Raw genomic sequence first — 24,515 nt, forward strand, 5'->3', positions numbered from 1 at the left:
AATTCATTTATCAGTTCTAGTAGTTTTTTGGCGGAGTGTTTTGGGTTTTCTTTTATTTCCTTTTTTTTTTTTCTTCAGTAATCTCTGCACCCAACATGGGGCTCGAACTTGTGACCCCGAGATCAAGAGTCGCATGGTCTTTGGACTGAGCCAGCCAGGTGCCCTTAGGGCTTTCTGTAGATAGTATCATGTCATCTACATATAGTACCCTACTCAGCTTCTGATTCCTCACAATAGATTTCCCTCAGTTGGGATTGTCTTCCCCATTCAGGCCTGATACCGTGTTCTGGAATGCTGCTACTACGACCTGTTCACCCCTTTCCCATGGATACCTACCTTGCCCTACTCTACCCCCATTGACTTAGGACTGAATCGTTCAGGAAAAGGGAAAAGGTTAAATACTTTTTAACATAGTTTTGAGGGACTTTATTCCCAAGTAACATAAAGCCAGTTAATGGAAAATTAATGGGAAAATAAGGTGTGCTGTAAAGAAAGGTACTTTACAGTCAGTTTTTCGTGATATTTTCTATAAAGTAAGGGATAACTATAATAGCAAAACATTTGTACTCTGTCTTTGAAATTGGCTTCTGTAGTTAATAATTAGTGTCAGTATAGTTCCTGTATTAGAAAGGTGTCTGTATCTGATACTATAATCCAGTTCAGTGTAATTTAAAAAAAAAACTATTTTTAATGTTTATTTATTCTTGAGAGAGAGAGAGAGAGACAGAGCACAAGCGGGGGAAGGGCAGAGAGAGGGAGATACAGAATCTGAAGCAGGCTCCAGGCTCTGAGCTGTCAGCACAGACAGAGCCTGATGCGGGGCTCGAACTCGCAAACCGTGAGATCATGACCTGGGCTGAGGTTGGATGCTTAACTGGCTGAGCCACCCAGGCGCCCCCAATTCAGTGTAATTTTAACATGAAAAACATCATATATATATATATATATATATATATATATATATATATATATATATATATATATATATAATGTAGCCTGCATAAAAAGATTTCATGTCAGCCTAATTATATTGCTTTCAAATTCTACTTATGTTTCATTGGAACACAACTATGTGGTAGCTTTTTAAGGTGGAAAGTGCTCTAGAGATGTTGATAAAATAGAGCTATAAATCATGATTCAGAAAGAATTAATGTTTGAAGAATAGTGACCAGAAAGAATTTTGTAAATTTGCTCTACATGTATGGCTTTTATCTTTAGCAGATGGTAGCTGTGTTAGGGTTCTTCAGTGAAACAGAGCCAATAGCATATATATATTGGGAGAAATTTATTATGAGGAATTGAGTCACCCAATTATGGAAGCAGAGAAGTGCGATAGTCTAATGATTCCATTGCTTCAAATGCTGATCTCATCCAGAAACACCCTCACAGATACACTCAGAAATAGTCTTTTGTTTCAGTTAAGTTGCCATATAAAATTATCACATTAGCAGATACGAAATTCAGGGTTAGAGTGAAAGTGTTTCTCTCTTATCTTTCCAGATGACTTCTATCCTTTTACTTTTCTTTTGTCGGAATGCCTTAAAAAATACTCTGATCTCATCCCATCTCATGTCTTTCAAATGGGACGTATATTCAAGACTTTCAAATATGTATCTCCAGCCTAGATTGACATGAAACATGGTATGTTCAAAATCATAAACATGATTTTTTTGTTTTAGAAAATATTCCCCTACCAGGGTGCCTGGGTGGCTCAGTCAGTTAAGCATCCAGCTTCGGCTCAGGTCATGATCTCCCTGTCTGTGAGTTCAAGCCCCATATCAGGTTCTGTGCTGACAGCTCAGAGCCTGGAGCCTGCTTTGGATTTTGTGTCTCCTCTCCCTCTGCTCCTCCCCTGTTCACATTCTCTATCAAAAATAAACATTTAAAAATAAATAAATAAATGATAGAAAATATTCCACTCCTAAAAACTAACTTCTTTGTCTTTTCTTTCCTTAGTAATTATGTCTCCTTTTTTTTTTTATTTTTTTATTTTTTTTTTTTTTTACTTTTTATTTTTGAGAGAGACAGAGACAGAATACAAGTGGGTTAGGGGCAGAGAGAGAGGGAGACACAGAATCGAAGTGGGCTACAGGCTCCGAGCTGTCAGCACAGAGGCCGACTCAGGGCTCGAACTCACGAGCTGTGAGATCATAACCTGAGCCGAAGTTGGATGCTCAACCGACTGAGCCACCCAGGTGCCCCTTATGACTCCTTTTTTTTCCTGTTGCAGATTTGTCAACATTTCCCTCAGATTATATCCAGTTCTGGCGACTTCTTACTACATCCATTATTAAAACCCTAGTCCTCTTTCATTATCTTCTTTCATCTGGATTATCACAGTGGCTTATTAACTGGTTTTCCTGCTTCCACTTTTGTTCCCTGTTAGTGTTAACATAACACTCAGAGTGATCCTTTAAAGAAGTAAGTCAGGCTATGTTATTCTTGAGCTTAGAACTTTTCAATGTCTTCCTGTCTCATTTAATATAAAAACCTAAGTCTATATCCTGCATTACAAGACCTACAATGAATTGGCCCTCTCCCCACTCCTACTTTTCTCTGAACTCCTCTATTGCTGTTCTTCTCTTTGCTTATTCACTTCCAGCCACACTTTCTTGTGGTTTGAACACACCAGATGTTTTCCCCACCTTAGGGCCTTTGCACTTGACGAAATACTCTTCCTCATTCCTGTCCAATCTGGACTCAAAGATGTCAACCTAGAAAGAATTTTCTTGCGTATCTCATGTAATCTCTTTCCTTGATTTATTATTTTTCTTTACTGCTTATCAATATTTAATAGACCTTATATTTTAACTTATTTATATTGCTTATTTTCTACAATATCCAGAATTTAAGCTGGATGAGATTTTTTTGGGGGTTCAACATTATACCCCTGTGTGTACATTAATTATTTACTTATAGTATGCATTCAGTATTTGTTGAAGAAATAAATCACACATAACCTCTTCCAAAAAAAAAAAAGAAATAAAATTATCAGCTTATTCAAGGCAGCATGCTAAAAAATTGATTTCATAGGAAATGTGAAGTAATTTATTTTTGCTTAAAATTTAACAAATATAAACAGAGTTTAAGAAAATGAGTACTCATACACAGCTGGTTGGAATTTAGCTTGGTCAGACATTCTAGAGGACTATGTAAGAATTGTTAAAAGTCTATAAAAAGGAACAAATATTAGGAATTCTGCTTATTGGAATTTTTTGTGCTAAAATACATAACTACAGTTCTTAGTACAAGCATGTTTATCTTATAGTAGTGTCATAAAACTGTAAACTGGGTAAACCTACAAAAATGAGAGTGATTTGGTAAAGTGGAATACTTTGTAACCATTAAAAAGTTGTGTTGTAGATTAATTCGTCATAGAAAGGTGTTTGTTATATATTAGGAAAAAATAGGCTACAAAATAGTTCATATATTGTTATTCCACTCCCCACTCACCCTCTTTTAAGGTGTAAATGCATAGCAAAATAACTGAAGTACCAAAGTATTAATGATTGTTATTTCTGGTTTCTGAGATGATTTTTTTTAAAACAGCTTTTTCCCTATGCTTTTCCATTTTATCAGATTTTCAACAAAGATCTGATACTAAAAAGCAAACTCTCCTAGAAATGCTGTTGCTATCCTGCTTGCTTTATTTTTCTTCATAGTTGTCACTCTCTAACTTCTGTACGTTTTACTTATATTTTATTGACTATCTCACCATTACCCCCACTAGACAAATTCTAAAGGGTAGGGACTTTGTCTTGTTCAGTGCTGTATCCCAGAGTGCTAGGAAAGTGGCTTGTATATAGTAAGTGCTCCATAAATATGTGTTGAATAATTAATGAATGTATTGGTTTTGTTTTAAGGAAGAAGGCTATGGTAAATATCATCTTGAAAAAAATGTCCTAAGAAAAAAATACTGCATGGGAAATGAACACCACATTTTATAGCATATGGTTTTATTTATTTTATTTTTTTAAAGTTTACTTATTTTTTAAAAAATTTTTTTTTCAACGTTTATTTATTTTTGGGACAGAGAGAGACAGAGCATGAACGGGGGAGGGGCAGAGAGAGAGGGAGACACAGAATCGGAAACAGGCTCCAGGCTCTGAGCCATCAGCCCAGAGCCCGACGCGGGGCTCGAACTCGCGGACCGCGAGATCGTGACCTGGCTGAAGTCGGACGCTTAACCGACTGCGCCACCCAGGCGCCCCTACTTATTTATTTTGAGAGAGAGAGAGTGATGTATGAGTTGGGGAGGGACAGAGGGAGAGAGAGAATTCCAGGCAGGCTCTGCACTGTCAGTGTAGAGCCTGTCACGGGGCTTGATCTCACCAACTGTGAGATCATGACCTAAGCCAAAATCAAGAGTCAGACACTTAACTGACTGAGCCACCTAGGCACCCAATGGCATACAATTTTAATTTCAGGCAGAATTTATAATAGATAAAGATTTATAATGAATTTTCTCTTTGTTTTTTCAAGGTTTCTAAATATTCTTTACAGAAGAAAGTAAGTGAAATGGTAAGGAAATTATAGAATATACACCCACTCTCCAGATTGGCACATCATATGTGTTGTATTTTTGTCAGTATAAATGTGGCATTTATAGTAAAAAAAAAGTATTTGCAATTGGATATTAATATCCCATTTAAAGAACTGAATTACAATTTCAAATATAGCTTAAATTAATGTATTTCACAAATTTATTTCCAGATTACATAAATTGTTTATATATCATAAAATAAATTTAACCCAGTCCCAGATTACTGATAGAGGTCTTATTTCAATATCAAACAACAAGGAAATAAGAATAACAAAACCTCTTATTTTATTATTTTTTCTAGATATTTATACAAACGTAATTATTAACGATTGCCTGAAAAAATAATATGAAGTAACATTTGAATACAACACTTGGGCTATGGTACTCATTCTTTACTCTTCAACAAGTGTTTTTCACATATTTCTCTTCTATATATTAAAAATTCATATTTGTATTTTTACAACATAGTATTTTATGGAATATTTAGTTGATACTCTCTCTATCCCTCTTTGATTCAGAAGGACTTTTTTCCTGTATTTTTGATTAAGCAAAATTCTCCCATATCCACTGAAATCTTCTGAGGGCTTTTGGGTAGGCTTATGCTATTTCAGTTGTCATCTTTGGAGCAGACTGTAAGGCAAGTAAAGTAATTTTTGAGTAAGGTTTATATACTATATATATGAGAAGTAAGAAATGAGATATCACTCCTTATTAAATACAGAAAAATAAAGTAACTGTTTTGCTTCTTGAAAATGTTTTTGGTATGTTAGAAAATAAAAAAAAAACATAGAAAGATTGCTAAGCTTGATTGAATAAAAGATGTGAAAATTCTGTCGCTGTTCAACTGGAAAGGATAAAGATAATATTGTCAGACTATTTTAAACTATGATTTTAATTAAGAAGCTGAAAAACTAGATTCCAGTTTAGCTTTAAGTACCATGACATTTGTACTGAAAGTCATCTTCAACGCTACAGTGGTTTTACACAAAATATAGTGAAATTGAATAATGTGCACTCTGACCTGGGAGATAAGGCTACAAGTTAAAGATCAAAGGCAACATAAAATGTATTTATTTTATTCCACTTGAAAATTTCATCAGATACTTATAGTCTTAGAAAAAATGGAAACAAGTTTTTAGTAATTTCTGAGTATTTTGTTAATATGAATGACAACCTCTTAAGAACCTTTTAAAATGATATTTGAGTTATAGTTATAATGTTATTTTCTAACAGTTCAAAGCATTAAATAATTTTGCATTAAAGTAATTTTATATGTTGATACGTACATTTAATATTTTATGCCCATTCTGGCAGAGTATTAAATGTATTTTAGATAATTGATTAAAGAGTTTAAAATAATCTTTTTTTATAAGCATTCTTACATTATTCTTTTTACATTATTTTTATATGATTCAGATGACCTATATTCAAAGTACTGTATTCGGTAATTAACTTAATCTTATTTTATTCAAATCATTTTTCTTTTATGTAACTTAACTCTGTGGTAATTTCTTTTAGGAATTCAATAAGTTGATTTGTGTATGGGTGGTAGAGGTGGTGATATGTCTCTAGATAAATTAACACAATTATGAATTGAAAGATTTGCCTATCTCTACAAGTACCCTAGCCTTCTGTGGAGCAAATGATCACATTGATCATTACGAATAGAAAGAATGCAACAAAAAATAATAAAAGTAAACTGTAGAACATCAAATTAACTGTTATTGTAATTTGATCATTGGTGAAAATCTTTCCGGTTGTGTTCTTATCGTTAGGTGACTATGTTGTATAACAAGTAGCTAATAGGACTTAGTAAATGAAGTAAGAACTCATCTAGCTGGCTCTTATTTATGTTTTATTTTTTTGTGTATTGCTTTCCTTTAAAGAAAAGACTTATAAGAAAGATTTCTTTTTCTTTATTAAATTATAGTTTAAATACTGAAGGTTTCATATGATTTAAAATTACTACATTTTTTTCTTTCATAGTAGAATGTTTTTAGAATGAAGACTTATCTGGAAAAATTATAAATATGTATATCTGTACACACAAAGTATTGTAACTTTAAGTTAGTTTTTTTTTCATGTTTATTTATTTTTGAGAGAGAGAGAGAGAGAGAGACAGCATGAGCAGGGGAGGGACAGAGAGAGGAGACACAGAATCTGAAGCAGGCTCCAGGCTCTGAGCTGTCAGCACAGAGCCCGACACGGGGCTTGAACTCACAAACTGTGAAATCATGACCAGAGCTGAAGTCAGACGCTCAACTGACTGAGCCACCCAGGCACCCCTAAGTTAGTTTTTTTTTTTTTTTAATTTTTTTTCAACGTTTTTATTTATTTTTGGGACAGAGAGAGACAGAGCATGAACGGGGGAGGGGCAGAGAGAGAGGGAGACACAGAATCGGAAACAGGCTCCAGGCTCCGAGCCATCAGCCCAGAGCCTGACGCGGGGCTCGAACTCACGGACCGCGAGATCGTGACCTGGCTGAAGTCGGACGCTTAACCGACTGCGCCACCCAGGCGCCCCCCTAAGTTAGTTTTTTAAAGTAGTATATACCTTCTCTTTGTGACTAAAAAAGGTAAAAATATCTTTTAAAATGTTTAAAACATGAGTTTTATAACCCCAAATTGATTTATTTTGGGTTCATATTGAAGAAATTGAAAGGTAAGTTGCAAAATAGTTTTGAAGAATGTATGAAGTTTATTTTTGTGTTTTTATCTTTTTCCCTAAAATTAACTTAAAGTTAATTATTTTAAGGGAAATTGTTTTTATAAAGGTTTTCAAGTTGGTCTTCATAAGGAAATAAGAAAGGGGGAAAATGAACAATTATGCTTTTAATTAGTAAATATAGTTGTAAAAAGTTGTAATTAGTAAAGACAGTTGTATAAATACTATTTTTTAATTATTCCTATTTTAAATGTCTTGAGGCTTCAAAGTAATCTTTTAGACCACACACGCACACATGCTCTTAATTATGCAGGAGCTGTCTTTTTTTCCTCTAATCTTGATGTTCATGGATTAAGTTTGTTAAAATTTAAGTTTGTATTTGGAAAGCAATGAATCCTAACATTTTCTTATGGACAAGTCCTTGCATTTAGTAGTAAAATTGTGTTAAAAAAGAAAATAGCTTGAATCAATTCACAGAGTTAAAAAAAAACCAAAAAACAAAAACAGTATGTTCTTAACTATTTCTTAATCATCTCAATAAAATTATCTTTATTTATTATATCATGTGTAATATTAAAGTTTTTTTTTTTAATTTTTTTTTTTAACGCTTATTTATTTTTGAGACAGAGAGAGACAGAGCATGAACAGGGGAGGGTCAGAGAGAGAGGGAGACACAGAATCTGAAACAGGCTTCAGGTTCTGAGCTGTCAGCACAGAGCCCGACACAGGGCTTGAACTCACAAACCGCGAGATCATGACCTCAGCCGAAGTTGGATGCTTAACCGACTGAGCCACCCAGGCGCCCCTAAAGTTTTAATAATAAGACTATAAAGTTATGTATATTAGTCTTTAAACAGAGTAATTCTATTCTTGGGTTTCTCATGCAAGTGTCACCAATCTGTTTTTGTTGTTGCTTCCCAAAGAATTTAAGCTATTTGCTGGCATGCAATTAGTGACAAACTTGACAACTGGTTTCTTCATCTGATTATCAAAACTAAATCAGAGCAGCCAACTAGGTTCATATGTGAACAGTCCCATATGGGCCTGTGTGGGCTAATGAGCTGTAGGTGCTCATGTAATTTGAAAGTCTTTATAGTATTTATCATGGCAACTGAATAGGCTAATATATTTGGAAATTATGTAATGCAAACAAATGAAACTGCATTTTACTTGAATTGACTTTGGCTTCAAGCAAAGGATGTTGGATTAGAGTATATCACAAATTATTTTATGTAGAGAAAACCTATGAAATCACTTTAATCTTTGCTCTAGTTTTAGTTATTAGGATTGTTAATCTTTGCAGGCATTGACAGCATATTATGACTTTTTAACTGAAAGATTGAGGAAACCTATATTAATATGTAGTGGACAGTAGTCATAAAGGCTATATAAAAATAGATCTAAACTGAAAAATTGAAAAATTCCTGGTCAACAATGCTATGAAACTAAAAGTCAACCACAAGAAAAAAGTCTGGAAAGACCACAAATACATGGAGGTTAAATACCATGATACTAAACAATGAATGGGTCAATAAGAAATTAAAAAGTACATGGAAACAAATGAAAATGAAAATACAATGGTCAGAAACCTTTTGGATGCAGCAAAAGCAGTTCCAAGAGGGAAGTTTATAGCAATACAGGACTACCTCAAGAAACAAAAATCTCAAACAACCTAACCTCATACCTAAAGAAGCTAGAAAAAGAACAAACAAAACCTGAAACCAGCAGAATGAAGGAAATAATAAATTTTAGAACAGAAATAAATGATCTAGAAACTAAAAACAAAAAACAATAAAACAGATCAATGAAATCAGAAACTGGTTCTGTGAAAAGAATCAATAAAATTGATAGACCTCTAGCTAGACCTATCAAGAAAAAAAGAGAAAGGACTCATAAAACCACAAATGAGATGAGAAGTGACAACCAACACCGCAGAAATGCAATTAGATATTATGAAAAACTATGTGCCACCCTAGAAGAAATGGGCAAATTCATAGAAACATATAAACTACCAAAACATTTAAATCAGAAATAGAAAATTGGAACAGATTAATAACCAGCAAATGAATTGAATAAGTAATTAAACTCTGAACAAACAAAAGTCCAGCACTAGATGGCTTCACAGGTGAATTCTACCAAATATTTAGAGAAAAGTTAATACCTATTTTCAAACTATTTCAGAAAATAGAAAAGGAAGGAATACTTTCAGATTCATTCTATGAAGCCAGCCTTATTCTGATACCAAAACCAGATAAAGACACCACAAAAAAAGATGACTACAGGTCAATATCCCTCATGAACACAGATGCAAAAATCAATGAAATATTAGCAAACTGAATTCAACAATACATTAAAAAAAATCATTCACCATGATCAAGTGGGATTTATTCCTGCATTGCAAGGGTGGTTTAATATTTGCAAATCAATCAACATGATAACATCAGTAAGAGAAAGGTTAATGACCATTTCAATAGATGCAGAAATAGCATTTGACAAAGTATAATATCTATTCATGATAAAAAAAAAAAAAAAACTTCAACAGTTAGGCTTAAAGAGATATGTAAACATATTAAAGACCATATATGAAAAACCCACAGCTAACATCATCCTCAATGGGGAAAAACTGAGAGCTTTCCCCCTAAGGTCAAGAACAAGACAAGGATGTCCACTCTCACTACTTTGCTTCAACATAGTGTGGGATGTCCTAGCCACAGCAGTCAGACAACAAAAAGAAAAGGCATCCAGATTGGTAAGGAAGGAGTAAAACCATCACTATTTGCATATGACAGGGTACCATATGTAGAAACTTGAAAGACTCCACCAAAAATCTGCTAGAACTGATAAATGAATTCAGTAAAGTCACAAAATAGAAAATCAATGTGTGTTACATTTCTATATACCAATAATGAAACAGCAGAAAGAAATTAAGAAAACAACCCCATTTACAATTGCACAAATAATAATAAGATCCCTAGGAACAAACCCAACCAAAGAGATGAAAGACTTATACTCTGAAAACTATAAAACACTGATGAATGGAATTGAAGATGACACAAAGAAATGGAAAAACATTTCCGTGGTCATGGATTAGAAGAAGAAATACATAACGTTTACTTATTTTTGAGGGAGGGAGGGTGAGAGACACAGAATAGAGAGCAGGCTCCAGGCTCTGAGCTGTCAGTGCAGAGTCCAATGCAGGGCTCGAATCCATGAACAATGAAATCATGACCTGAGCCAAAGTCAGATACTTAACCAACTGAGCCACCCAGGTACCCCAGAACAAATTTTATTAAAATGTCTATACTATCCAAAGAAGTCTACAGATTTAATGTAACCCTATCAAAATACCAACAGCATTTTTCACAGAACTAGAACAAATAATTATAAACGTGTATGGAACCACAGAAAACCCTGAATAGCCAAAGCAATTTTGAAAAAGAAAAAGCCGGAGGCATCACAATTCCAGACTTTAAGTTTTATTACAAAGCAGTAGTACTCAAAACAGTATGTTACTGGCATAAAAGCAGGGAAAATGGGAAAAGAACAGTTTCTTCAGCAAATGGTGTTCCGAAATCTGTACAACATGTAAAAGAAAGAAATGAATCACTTTCTTACACCATACACAAAAATAAATTCTAAATGGATTAAAGACTTGAATGTGAGACTTGAAACCATAAGAATCCTAGAGGAGACCACAGGCAGTAATTTCTCTGATACCAGCTGTAGCAACATTTTTTTTAGATCTGTCTCCTGAGGCAAGAGAAATAAAAGCAAAAATAAACTATTGGGACTACATCAAAATAAAAGTACTGCACAACAAAGGAAACAACAAAACTAAAAGGCATCCTACAGAATGGGAGAAGATATTTGCAAATGATACATCTGATAAAGGGTGAGTATCCAAAATTCATAAAGAACTTCTAAATCTCAATACTCAAAAACCAAATAATCCAATTAAAAAATGGGCAGAAGACATGAACAGACATTTCTCCAAAGAGGATATTTAGAAGGCCAACAGACACATGAAAAGATGCTCAGCATCACTCATCATCAGAGAAATGCTAGTTACAATGATATCAACTCACACCTGTCAAAATGGCTAAAATCAAAAACAAAGGAAACAAGTGTTGGTGAGGATGTGGTGAAAAGGGGAACACTCATGCACTGTTGGTGGGAATGCAAACTGGTGCAGCCACTGTGGAAAAGAGTACAGAGGTTCCTCAAAAGTTAAAAAGAGAACTACTGTATGACCCAGCAATTGCACTACTGGCTATTTATCCCACAAAGTCAAAGGGAAATATGCACCTGTATATTTATAGCAGCATTATTTATAATAGCCAAATTATGGAAGTAACCCAGATGTCCACCAATAGGTGAATGGATAAAGAAAAAAATGTGGTGTGTGTGTATATATTTAATATATGTGTCTGTGTGTATACACACAGTGGAATATTATTCAGTCGTAACAAAGAATGAAATCTTACCATTTCCAACAACATGAATGGAGCTAGGGAATATAATGCTAAGCAAAATAAGCCAGAAAAAGACAAATACTATATGATTTTACTCATATGTGGAATTTAAGAAATAAAATGAACATAGGAAAAAGACAAACCAAAAAACTGACTCTTAACTATAGAGAACAAATTGATGGTTACAAGATGGGAGGTGGGTAGGGCGGATGGGTGAAATAGTGATATGGATTAAGGCATGCACTTGTTGTGATGAGCATCAGGTGATATATGGAATTGTTGAGTGACTATTGTACACCTGAAACTAATGTTACACTGTATGTTAACTGGAATTAAAGTAAAAACTTAAAGAAAAATTCCTTGAATTAAAATAATGCTTTTAGACTAATTTTAGTGAAATTGTATTAGGTTTCTACCCATCTTCTGAAAGCAAATATAATTCTCTACATTAGAGAATTAAGTGGTGTCTTTAAAAAAATTTTTTTTAATGTTTTTTTTTTTTTTGAGAGAGAGGGAGAGAGAAGAAACAGATCCCAAGTGGGGGAGGGGCAGAGAGAGAGGGATACACAGAATCTTTAGCAGGCTCCAGGCTCTGAGCTGTCAGCACAGAGCCCAATGCAGGGCTCGAACTCACAAACCATGAGATCATGACCTGAGCCGAAGTCAGGTGCTTAACTGACTGAACCACCCAGGGGCCCCAATTAAGTGATATTTTAGAGGAATGGAATTTGGTTTATTATTGTTCATTATTTAGTTATTAATCATAGTAACTACCCAGATAGACATAAGATCTCTGGGGTGAGTATACTTGTCAGCTTTTTGCGTTAATAAATGCTATGTGATTAATTCAAATGACTCCATAGTGAATTTGAAGAGCCCATAGAAGTGCATAAGAAACTTTCAATTGATCCATTGTGATCATTACCAATGATATTATCACTTTGCTTAAAATCATTAAAAAGTGGGGTGCCTGGGTGGCTCAGTCGGTTGAGCGTCTGACTTCGGCTCAGGTCATGATCTCACAGCTCATGAGTTTGAGCCCCGCATTGGACTCGGTGCTGACAGCTCAGAGCCTGGAGCCTGCTTCAGATTCTGTGTCTCCCTCTCTCTCTGCCCCTAACCTACTTGCATTCTGTCTTTGTCTCTCTCAAAAATAAATAAACATTAAAAAAATTTTTTTTTAAATCATTAAAAAGTATCTTTGAAAAAGTTAAGATTATTATCAAATTTGCCAAGATAATACAGTTAGGTACAACTTATTTATGTATTCTCTATTAATATGAGGGCTAATGTTATTCCAAATAAAACTATTGAAGGCACTTTTATTGGTTAAGGAGTAATAACAAAACATATTGTACTTATTCAGTGACAGGCGTTGTTCGTTGTGTTTTATTTGTATTATTTCATTTTATCCTCACAGCAACCCTCTCTGGGAGATACTTTTAGAATCTTTATTTTAAAGATAGGGTAGATTTCCCAAGGTCACACAGCAACTAAATTACAGAGGCAGGATTTAAACACAGGCCAACTAGCTTTTGACTAGTATACTGCCTGTACTTTGATTTTAAAGCAGTAGGAAATGGCTCTTTATTTTATGCGAAAGAGAATTTAGTGGAGGCATTCATAATCAATCGGAGAGTGAAGAATGGGTTTGAGAAAGAGCAGGGATCAGGGTAATTCCAGAGTTTGTGAAGCAGGATGTAGGAACCCGGGACAGAAGTCTTATCAGCTGGATAGGATCACTGCCAAACTTTAGTTTTATAGTCTTTTTGGCTCGAGTTTCAGATTCCAAAAAGGTAGAAATCAGTTGGTTTATTTTGAGCAGTATGCCCTTCACTTGACTAGGGGAGAAGAGAACCTGCAAATTTTAATCCTCCTAGATTATAATGAGGAAGAAATATTTGAAGTAAATACTTGAAATTGTGATAATATTGGATAGGGGAAACAGCTACTGGCCAGGTATATCTAACAAATTTTCACTGTTGGAGCCCCAGAGGACAACAACAATTCACTCATAAAACAATTACTGAGTGTCAGTCCATAGACATACACTGGTTTTTATCACTGCTTATCATCATAGGTGCTGAAGCATGTGACCTAAATGAAGGAAAGTTGTGAAACCAATAAGTGAGTCTACTAGTACCAAGTCAAGATCAAAACCTTTAAAAAATGTTATTCTATTAACCTTATATTTCTTTTTAAAATTTATTAATGACTTTTTTTTTTTAGTAGACTCCACACCCAATGTGGGGCTTGAACTCACAACTCTGAGATTAAGAGGCATATGCTCTACTGACTGAGCCAGCCAGCCAGGCAATCCCTCTTTTTAAAATTTAAAGTCATATTTCTAAGTGTGACAAAACAATCTTCTTTAGCTGAAAGTAGTAAAGGTCCATATTATACCTTGGGTCCAATTTTTGCCAATTGTGTCTCTCAGCTAAGTAGACTTTCTACTATACTGTATTGCCTCCCTGCCTCTGATAGATATTATCCTCATCATTCAATTCTTTAAGTTTAGTTTTGAGAGAGAGAGAGAGAGAGAGAGAGAGGCAGATAGAGAATCCCAAGCAGGTCACATACCATCAGCACGAGCCCTACGTGGGACTCAAACTCATGAACTGTGAGATCATGACCTGAACCAAATCCAAGAGTCAGACACTCAACCAACTGAACCACCCAGACTCTCCTCATCATTCAGTTTTTTAATGCAGTGAGAAGGTGCTATACTCATTAAAATTAAAAATACTTGAGTTTTGATAATGCACTCATAATTATGCCCCCAAATTTAGAAAAACAAATTCTTTTCCTTAATTATAAAGAGTATTACTTCAATATTCTCGTGATTTTGCTTAGTGCTGGCTTGGACTGATTATCTTTTCTATAAGTGAAACCAGTTGCTTTTTTAAAAAGAAATTGTAAATAGGGGCAGCATAAATTTAAGTGACCATTTTGTTACAAGAAAAATAAATGTGCTTTAATTTTACACAGGTTTAGAAATATCTCCTAACATTTCCTCCTTGTTGTGTTCTCAGCACTTTTTCATGGCCTATTTCATAACAATAGTTACTAAAAACAGTACATTTTTATGTATGTTTAAACATGTGTATGTATATATATGTGGGTGTATTATAGGTTTATAACATTTAAAATAACTTCACAATAGGAACAAAAAGTCCAGTTACATCTTCTGGCTAAAGAAGATCATCAGAAGCAACTGAATGAAATTGAGAAATATTATGCCACAATAACAGGTCAATTTGGATTGGTAAAAGAGAATCATGGAAAATTAGAACAAAATGGTAGGTGTTACCTTATTTAAACTTTTTTTTTTTATTAAAAAAATTTTTTTTAATGTTTTATTTTATTTTTGAGACAGAGACAGAGCATGAGCAGGGGAGAGTTAGAGAGAGAGGGAGACACAGAATCCGAAGCAGGCTCCAGGCTCTGAGCTGTCAGCACAGAGCCCAACGCAGGGCTCGAACTCACAGACGGTGAGATCGTGACCTGAGCCGAAGTAGGAAGTTCAACCGACTGAGCCCCTAAACTTATGGTTTTAATAGGAGTGATTAAATGGGCTTACTTATAATGAGGAAATTGAAATTATCTGCTACTGGTAATAGTAAATAACATTTTAATAAATATTATTTATGTTCAAAAATAATTGTATATATTGCATTGAGGCTGCTTTCACTGTCCATTGTAGTGATACTTTCCTTAAAATGTATGTTAAATATAATATTTTTCTAAATGTTTTTCATATTGCAGTACAGGAAGCAATACAATTAAACAACAGACTTTCAGCTTTAAATAAAAAACAAGAATCTGAAATATGCAGTTTAAAGAAGGTATGATTGATACAGTTTCATAGTATTAGAATTACAGTGTAAAATAATTAGTTTTATGAAATATTACTAGAAAAAGTTGGGTAGATATTTTTTGATGTAAGAAAAATAAAATGTTTTAAATATAGATTCATAAACTATGAGTTATGATTCCTGTAAATGTAATGAATGAGTTTGTTCTAAACCATTCAAAATATTGTTCCTTGGGGTAGCTGGGTGGCTCAGCTGATTAAGCATCAGTTGGTTTCATCTCAAGTCATGATCTCATGATTTGTGAACTCCAGTCCTGCAGTTTGTGAGTGAGTTCAAGGCCTGCATTGGGGCCGCACTGACAGTGCAGAGCTTGTTTGGGATTCTCTTGCCCTCTCTCTCTCTGCCCTTCCCCTGCTCATGCTCTCTCTCTCAAAGTAAATAAACTTAAAAAAATATTGTTTGACTCTCACCAGTTGCATGCATTTTTATGGTGACATGAGTAGCCAATAGACATTTACTATATGTCGATCTCAGCACCATTTATTCATTCATTCTTTAGTATTTGATTGTGTCAAGTCTATGTAATGTAGCACTACGGGTACAAGTCTGAAGAAAATAACACATTTTGCTGCTTTTTTGAGGTTTGTAGTCCAATGGAGGAATTAGACACAAAATACATAATCACACAGATCAATTTAAAACTGTTATAAATGATATGAAGAAAAAGTAAAGGATGTGATGACATTATAATAGGTGAATTTATTATGTTGGTGGTAAAGGGGTAGGGGAGAGAAAAGAAAAATGTTTCAGGCAAGGAGAATAGCATATGCAAAAGCCTTGAGACAAGGAAGATTTTTAGTAATAGCTTCTCAGACTTTTGGCTAGGATTAGGTATAGGAAAGAGTTTAGTATATGTGAAGGACTGGAGAAGTCTGGTATGCCTGGAGTATCGTGAGTGAAGGAGTACTTGAACATTGAACTCTAAATTGGCATAAAGCCATAAACATATTTTATTCCTCATATCACAGTCATTGGCTCAGAAGTGGACAGATGACCTTAGCTAGTGGCTATAAACCAATAAGAATGTAACCCTCACTGTGGCTCTCAGTCATTTCTCTACATGAGAAACCAAAAAGGAGGAACCTGACAATGTGGATGTCAGATTGGTGTGAAGTAAAGAAACCTGTTCTTTGATGACATTTTTGAGTCCTTGGATCCACCAACCCTACCATTCTGTACCTCTAGACTTTTCAGTTATGTGAATCAATAAATCCCCATTATTATTTAAGTTAGTTTGGTTTGGACCAGTTTAATTTTCCATTATTTGCAACTAAAAATACCTTCACTCATACAAGGGAAGACTGGTATTAGAGGAGGGAGAAGTAGGAAGGCCTTATTCTTATTTTCTCAGCAAATGACCTCTTGTTTCCTTTCCCTACTCCCTTCAAAGCCCCATCTGAAATAATGCCACTTTGGACCACCTCCCTATCCCTGAGAGTATTATATTTGTGTGTGTGTGTGTGTGTGTGTGTGTGTGTGTGTGTGTGTGTGTGTGTGTGTGTCTGTGTGTGTGTGTCTGTGTGTGTATAGAGAGAGACAGAGACAGAGAGAGATACCTATCTTTACTGACGCTCAGTAAATGCTCTAAACTAACATTTACTGAGTGCCACTTAAATATTTACTAGTAAGTTACACTTTGTAATTATTTATCAATGTGCAAAATACCTTCCATTTGTCCCTCCAGATTCAGATGTATCCATCCTTTTCTCCTTGTAAGGCTTACCTATGTGGATTCCATTTGTGTTCCCATATCTTCTGGCTTCCTGTTGAGTTGGGCCAGTGGAAAGCAGCCTGGACAGGAGATAGGAGGAAAGAGAGTGAATTACAGGGAATTCCCTCTATGTGAGGTCACTTTAGTGTGGCCTTGTCCCTCAGTATATCACTAGTTCTCTCAAACTGGCCTACTCTGTGTAATGCTCTCTTTCTGGGTTCCAGTAACTTACCTTTTTGTTGTTTTTTGGGTCCAGTGTAGTGACATCTCCATTGCTGCTGGCCCCTAGAACTTGCACCATGTTTTATGGTTCCTTTATATTGTGTCTACAGTTTTGTGAATAAATCATCTTCAAATTATCCTAATTTATGTATACCATCTGTTTCTTGTTGGGATACTGATTATACACTGGTCAGAGTGTTAACATTAGTGAGGCCAAGCTCCCCAATTCAGTTTCTGTATAAGCTGATTGGTTGATTTAGTACAAAGAAATTTCTTTTTTACAAGGATTATACCCCAAACCTCAATAAGTCATTTTTGCAGTACATATTTTGGACTCAATAAATAAATGAATATGGATGATATTATCCAGATACTTCATTACTTTTGAGGAAATTTTAAATTTTGGGTCAGTGTTGTTGTTGTTGTTGTTTTTAAGTTTATTTATTTTTGACGGAGATAGAGTGTGAGCATGAGCTGGGAAGAGCCAGAGAGACAGGAAGACACAGAATGCGAAGCAAGCTCCAGGCTCTGAGCTGTCAGCACAGAGCCCAACATGGAGCTTGAACTCACGAACCATGAGATCATTACCTGGGCAGAAGTCGGATGCTCAACCGACTGGTGCCCCTGGGTCAGTGTTTCATCTCGGTTTTAAATGGGTTCTGCGTTTAAAAGGGAAGAAAAATACCCCAAGCATTTATAGCTATATGTATACATTGAATTTCACTATTTTTATTTATTGATTTAAATTAATAAACTTTATTTTTTAAAGGGGTGCCTGGGTGGCTCAGCCTGTTAAGCTTGACTCTTAATGTCAGATCAGGTCATGATTTCATGGTTGTAAGCTTGAGCCCTGCCCTGGGCTCCGTGCTGAGTGTGGAGCCTGCTTGCAATTCTCTCCCTCTCTCTCTGCTCTTCTCCTGCTGGTGTGCACATGCTCTGTCTCTCTAAAAAAAATAAAATGAACTTTATTTTTTTTAGAGCATTTTTAGCTTCATAGCAAAATTTAATGGAAAGTATAGAGAGTTCTCATATACTCCTTGACCCACACATGTACAGTCTCTCTCACTGTCAACATCCTATACCAGAATGGTGCATTTGTTACAATTGATGCACCTACATTGACACATCAGTATCATCCAAATTCCATTATTTACATTAGGATTCACTCTTGGTTTTGTACTTTATCTGGATTTGGACAAATGTTTAATGACCTGTAACCACCATTGTAGTATCATACAGAGTAGTTTTACTGCCCTGAAAATCCTCTGTGCTCTGTTTTTTCATCTGTCCCTTCCTATAACCCTTGGCAACCACTAATCTTCCTACTATCACCATAGTGTTGCCTTTTCCAAACTGTTATAGAGTTGGAATCATATAGAATGTAGCCTTTTCAGATTGGCTTTATTAGTAGTGTGCATTAAGTTTTGTCTAATGTCTTTTCATGGCGTGGTAGCTCTTTTATTTTTTTAATTTTTATTTTTTTTAGTACTGAATAATATTCCTTTGGCTGGATGTACCGCAAACTATCCATCCTCCTGTTGAAGGACATTTTGGTTGCTTGCAAGTTTTGGCAGTTATGAATAAAGCTACTATAGCTACTATAAAGCTACTATAAATATCTGTGTACAGATTTTGTGTGCACGTGTTTAAAACTTTTTTGGATTAATACAAAGGAGCATGATTGTTTGGATTGTATGATAAGAGTATGTTTCATTTTGTAGAAACTGCCAAACCATATTCCAAAGTGACTATATCATTTTGCATGTCCACCAGCAATTGCACATTCTACATGGTTGTGTGGTGGTATCTCTCTGTTGTTCTTATTTACAATTCCGTAATGACATATGATGTTGAGCATCTTTTTATATGTTTACCTCCCATCTGTATATCTTCTTTGGTGAGGTGGCTGTTCAGACCTTTTATCCATTTTTTAATTTGGTTGTTCATTTATTGTTGGCTTTTAAGAGTTCTGTGTATAATTTGGATAACAGTCTTTATCAGATGTATCTTTTTAAAGTACTTTCTCCCAGGGACGCCTGGGTAGCTCAGTTGTTAAACGTCTGAATCTCATGGTTCATGGGTTCAAACCCCACATGGGGCACTGTGGTGACTGCTTGGAGCCTGGACCCTGCTTCAGATTCTGTATCTCCCTCTCTTTCTCTGCCCGTCCCCTGTTTGCACTGTTTCTCTCAAAAATAAACATTAAAAATAAATAAATAAATAAATAAAATATTTTCTCCCAGTCTGTGGTTTGACTTCTCATGTTCTTGATATTTTGGAGATAAATATCCAAAGCAGAAGAGAGAGCAGAAGGTTTTAATTTTAATGAAGTGCAGCTTATCAATTTTTTGAGTATGTGGATTTTAACTTTGGCATTGTACCTAAAAAGTCATTGCCATACACAGTGTCAGCTGGATTTTCTCTATCTGTCTTATCTTCTAGCAGCTTTATAGTTTTGCATTTTACATTTTGGTCTGTGATCCATTTGAGTTAATTTGTGAAGGATCTAAGGTCTTGGTCTATAGTTGTGGGGGGTTTTTTGTTTTTTGTTTTTTGCATGTGAATGTCCAGTTGTTCCATCACTATTTGTTGAAAAGATTACTTTTGCTTCCATGTCAACTCTCAGTGGGTTTTTTCCTGGGCTCTCATTTCTGTTCCACTGATCTAATTGTCCATTCTTTCACCAATACCACACTGTATTGATTACTGTAGCTTTATAGTAAGTCCTAGAGTTGGGTACTGAAGGTCCTTGACTTTATTTTGAATTAGCTATTCTGGGTCTTTTGTCTCTCCATAGAATCACTTTGCTGACACTCACAAAGTAACTTGCTGAGGTTTTGACTTAGATTGTAATGAATCTAAGATCAAGTTAGGAAGAACTGACATCTTGAAAATATTGGGTTTACCTATTCATGAATGTGGAATATCTCTTCATTTGTTTAGTTCTTCTTTGATATCTTTCACCAGAGTTTTGTATTTCTTCTCACATAGATCTTTTATATAGTTTGTTAGATTCTTACTTAAAGATTTAATTTTGGGGGGTACTAATGTAAATGGTAACATGTTTTTATTTTCAAATTATATTTGTTCATTGCTAGTGTATAGCAAATTGTGAGATCATAGAAAATATTATCTACTCCCATTTTCAATCACTCGTGATTTCCTAAGTGATAAAAGCACTAACAACATCTCTTGTTTTAAGATATATCTGTATCTATATCATCTATTTCTCTGTATCTATCTATCTATCTATCTATCTATCTATCTATCTATCTATCTATCTATATAATTTAAGTTGGCTTCACACCCAGCATGGAACCCAGTGTGGGGCTAGAACTCATGACCCTGAGATCAACACCTGAGTTGAGATCAAGAGTTGAACACTTAACCAACTGAGCCATCCAGGTGCCCCAAAACATCTCTTGTTCTAATATTTGGTCTTTCACCCTGCCCCTGACACTGGGCTGCTAAAACCCTTATAAATTCCTAAGTGGTAAAAGCACTAGGTGCATCATTTGTTCTAATAATGTTACTCTGGATGGGCTCCTGAATGGGGGCTGGTGACCAGAAAGAGCAAGCCATGATTAGAAGCTTAAAATTTTCAGCCCTGCTTCTTTCCCACCTCCCTCTACACCAAAAAGGGAAGAGGGGCTGGAAATGGCATTAGTAATTGATCATGCCTTCATGAGGAAGTCTCCATAAAATCCCAGTAGTGCCCATCTCAGAGGGAGGGTGACACACCTCAACTCCACCAGGGCAGAATCCCCTGTACTTGGGACCCTCCCAGATTTGCACTTTGGATATCTTCATCTGGCTATTCATCTATATCCTTTATCACATGTTAATAAACTGGTAAACTTAAGTATTTCTCTGAGTTCTGTGAGCTGGTGTGGCAAATTAATGGAACCTAAGAGGGGATAGTGGGAACCTCTATTTATAGTCAATTAGTCAGAAACACCTGGCCTTGAGATTGGCATCTGAAGTGGGATGGGAGCTGTCTTATGGGACTGAGCTCTTCACTTACAGGATCTGACACAGCCTTCAAGTAGATAGTGTCAGAAGTGAATTAAATTGTAGGACACTCAATTGATGTTGCAGAGAATTGCGTGGGGCCGGGCAGGGGGGAGGGACACCCTCAAACCCTTGGTGACCAGAAGCATCAGAAGTGAAGTGTTCTGTGTAAAGGAGACACACAGGAAAAAAACACAGGAGTAAGAACTGGGTTTTTCCCTGTACCAGAGGGAAGAACTGTAGGTTTTTCCAGTACAGAAAGTGATTGACTTTTATATATTAATGTTATATCCTACAACCTTATTATAATCACTTATTAGTTCCAGGAGGTTTTTGTTGATTCTTTCACATTTTCTACATAGTCAATTATGTCATCTGTGAACAAAGATAGTTTTATTTCTTCCTTAAATCTGTGTATCTTTTTTTTTTTTTTTTTTAATTTCCTTTTCTTATTGCACTAGCTAGGGCTTCCAGTATGGTGTTGAAAAGTTTTAGTGAGAGGGGGTATCCTTGGCTTGTTCATAATCTTAGTGGGAAAGTGTGAAGTTTCTCATCATTAAGTATGATGTTATCTGTAGGATGTTTTTTAGATGTTCTTTAGCAAGTTGGTTCCCCTCTATTCCTAGTTCTTTATCAAGGAGGTTACCCTCTATTCCCAGTTTGTTAAGAGTTATTATCATAAGTAGGTGTTGGATTTTATCAAATGCTTTTTCCACATCTATTGATATCATGTGATTTTTTCTTTTGCCTGTTGATATAGTGGATTACATTAATTTTTGAATGTTGAACCAGCCTTGCATAACTGTGATAAATCCCACTTGGTCATGGTATATAATTATTTTTATATATCGTTGGATTTAATTTACTGTTATTTTGTTGAGGATTTTTGTATCTGTGCTCATGAAAAATACTAGTCTGTAGTTTTCTTATAATGTCCTATTCTTGTTTTGTTATTAGAATAATGCTGGCCTTGTAGAATGAGTTCAAAGTATTCTTTCTGTATCCATATTTTGAAAGAGATTATACAGAATTGGTATAACTTCCTCCTTAAATGTTTGGTAGAATTCACCAGTGAACCCATTTGGGCATGGTCCTTTCTGTTGTAAGATTCTTATTGATTCAATTTCTTTAATGGATTTAGGTCTATTTAGATTGTCTATTTCTTCTTGTGTGAGTTTTGGCAGATTGTGTCAAGGAATTAGTCTATTTCATCTAGGTTATCAAACTTGTGAGCATAGAGTTGTTTATAGTATTTAAAAAAATTTTCCCTTTAATGTCCATGGGATCTATAGTTACGTCCAATTTTTCATTTCTGATATTAGTAATTTGTGTCCCTTTTTTTTCTTAACCTGGTTAGAGGTTTATCAATTTTATTGATTGTTTCAAAGAATCAGCCTTTGGTTTCCTTGATTTTCTCTATTGATGTATTGTTTTCATTTTCATTTTCATTTATTTCTCTCTAATTTTTATTACTTATTCTGTTTACTTTGATTTTACTTTGCTTTTTCTAGTTTCCTAAGTTTAAAGTTTAGATGTTTTAGATTTTTTCTTTTTCTTTTTTAAATAAAATTGTATTTGACATATAATGTTACATTAGTTTCAGGTATAAAACGTAGTGATTCCATAAGTCTATACACTGTGCTCTGCTCACCACAACTGTAGCTACTATCTGTCACCATACAATGCTACTACAAGACCATTGACTGTATTCGCTATGCCGTATGTTTTATCCCCGTGACTTATTTATTCCAAAACTGGAAGCCTGCATCCCCTACTCCCCTTCATCTATTTTGTCCATACCCTAACCCGACTCCTCTGGTGACCATTAGTTTGTTCTCAGTATTTATGGGTCTGTTTCTGCTTTTTATTTATTTATTTTTTTAGATTCCACATATACGTGAAATCTTCTGGTATTTATCTTTCTCTTTTGACATATTTCTCTTAGCATAATACCTTCTAGGCCCATTGGGTTTTTGCACATGGCAAGGTGTTATCCTTTTTATGGCTGACTAATATTCCATTGTGTATATATATCACATCTTTATCCATTCATCTGTCATTGGACACTTCGGTTGCTTCCACATTTTGGTATTTTTTCTTTTCTAACATCTGCATTCAATGCTGTCGACTTCCCTGTAACCATTGCTTCCATTGCATTCCACAAATTTTGTTTAGTTGTATTTTCATTTAGCTCAAAATATTTTAAAATTTCTCCTGAGATTTCTTCTTTGACCCATGTGTTATTCAGAAGTGTGCTGTTTAAGCTCCAAGTATTTTCAAGCTACCATTTATTGATTTCTAGTTTAATTTTATTGTAGTCTAAGAGCAGACATTATATAATTTTTGTCTTTTAAATTTTTTAAGGTGTGTTTTACAGTCCAGACTGGTGAATGTTCTATGTAAGCTTGAGAAGGATTTGTAATCTGCTGTTTTGGGATGCAGTGGTCTATACAGTTTACTGGACTGTGAACTTCACAGTACTTCTCAGTTTTTTCTCTCGAGTGGTACAGGATGGTTGGAGGGGGCTGGATTTGGGTATCACCCTTTCCCTAGGTAGTTTAGGCTCAGGTCCAGTAGCTTCTCCTGAGGTCAGCCCTTGTTAGAAGAGCAGAATGCCCTGGCATATTTCACAATGGTTCCTTCTCCCCTCCTCCTCCTGGAAGCAGGAGGAAATATTTTTTTCTGATATTCACTGTGAGAAGACTTGGAAGTGAAATTCACAAAAGTGTTTGGGTGGGGGGTTCCCCCATGACTATGTCCCCCTAAATTTTTTTTTGTTTTAACTCTCAGGGTTTTCCACACTGGGCCTCTGGTAGTCAGTCAGTCACAGTTCAGCTTTTCCTGTACTGGCATTAGTTCTTGCAGAGGTTTCTGTTTGTGGATTTCTGCTCTGGTAGTTTATAATTCTCCATATTCACCCGTCTGTCTCTCCAATCATTGAGGTAGCTGGTTCCTTTATGACCTCATTTCTCTGACAGATCTAAGAAGAGTTGTTGATTTTCAGTTTGTTCAGCTC

General features: G+C 35.2%; 1 protein-coding gene across 1 annotated transcript in view; it reads left to right on the forward strand.

Moving 5' to 3' along the window:
- CCDC73 (coiled-coil domain containing 73) overlaps positions 1-24,515 on the forward strand; it is a 121,508-nt gene that overhangs the window by 42,830 nt on the left and 54,163 nt on the right. Inside the window, exons 6-8 of the mRNA XM_025928706.2 lie at positions 4,483-4,521; positions 14,844-14,979; positions 15,446-15,525. Of these exons, the coding sequence (XP_025784491.1) occupies positions 4,483-4,521; positions 14,844-14,979; positions 15,446-15,525 (255 nt within the window). The remainder of the gene's footprint in view (positions 1-4,482; positions 4,522-14,843; positions 14,980-15,445; positions 15,526-24,515) is intronic.

This window comes from Puma concolor, chromosome D1, assembly GCF_028749965.1.
Source record: "Puma concolor isolate L17-30 chromosome D1, mPumCon1.1.hap2, whole genome shotgun sequence".
NCBI lineage: Eukaryota > Metazoa > Chordata > Mammalia > Carnivora > Felidae > Puma > Puma concolor.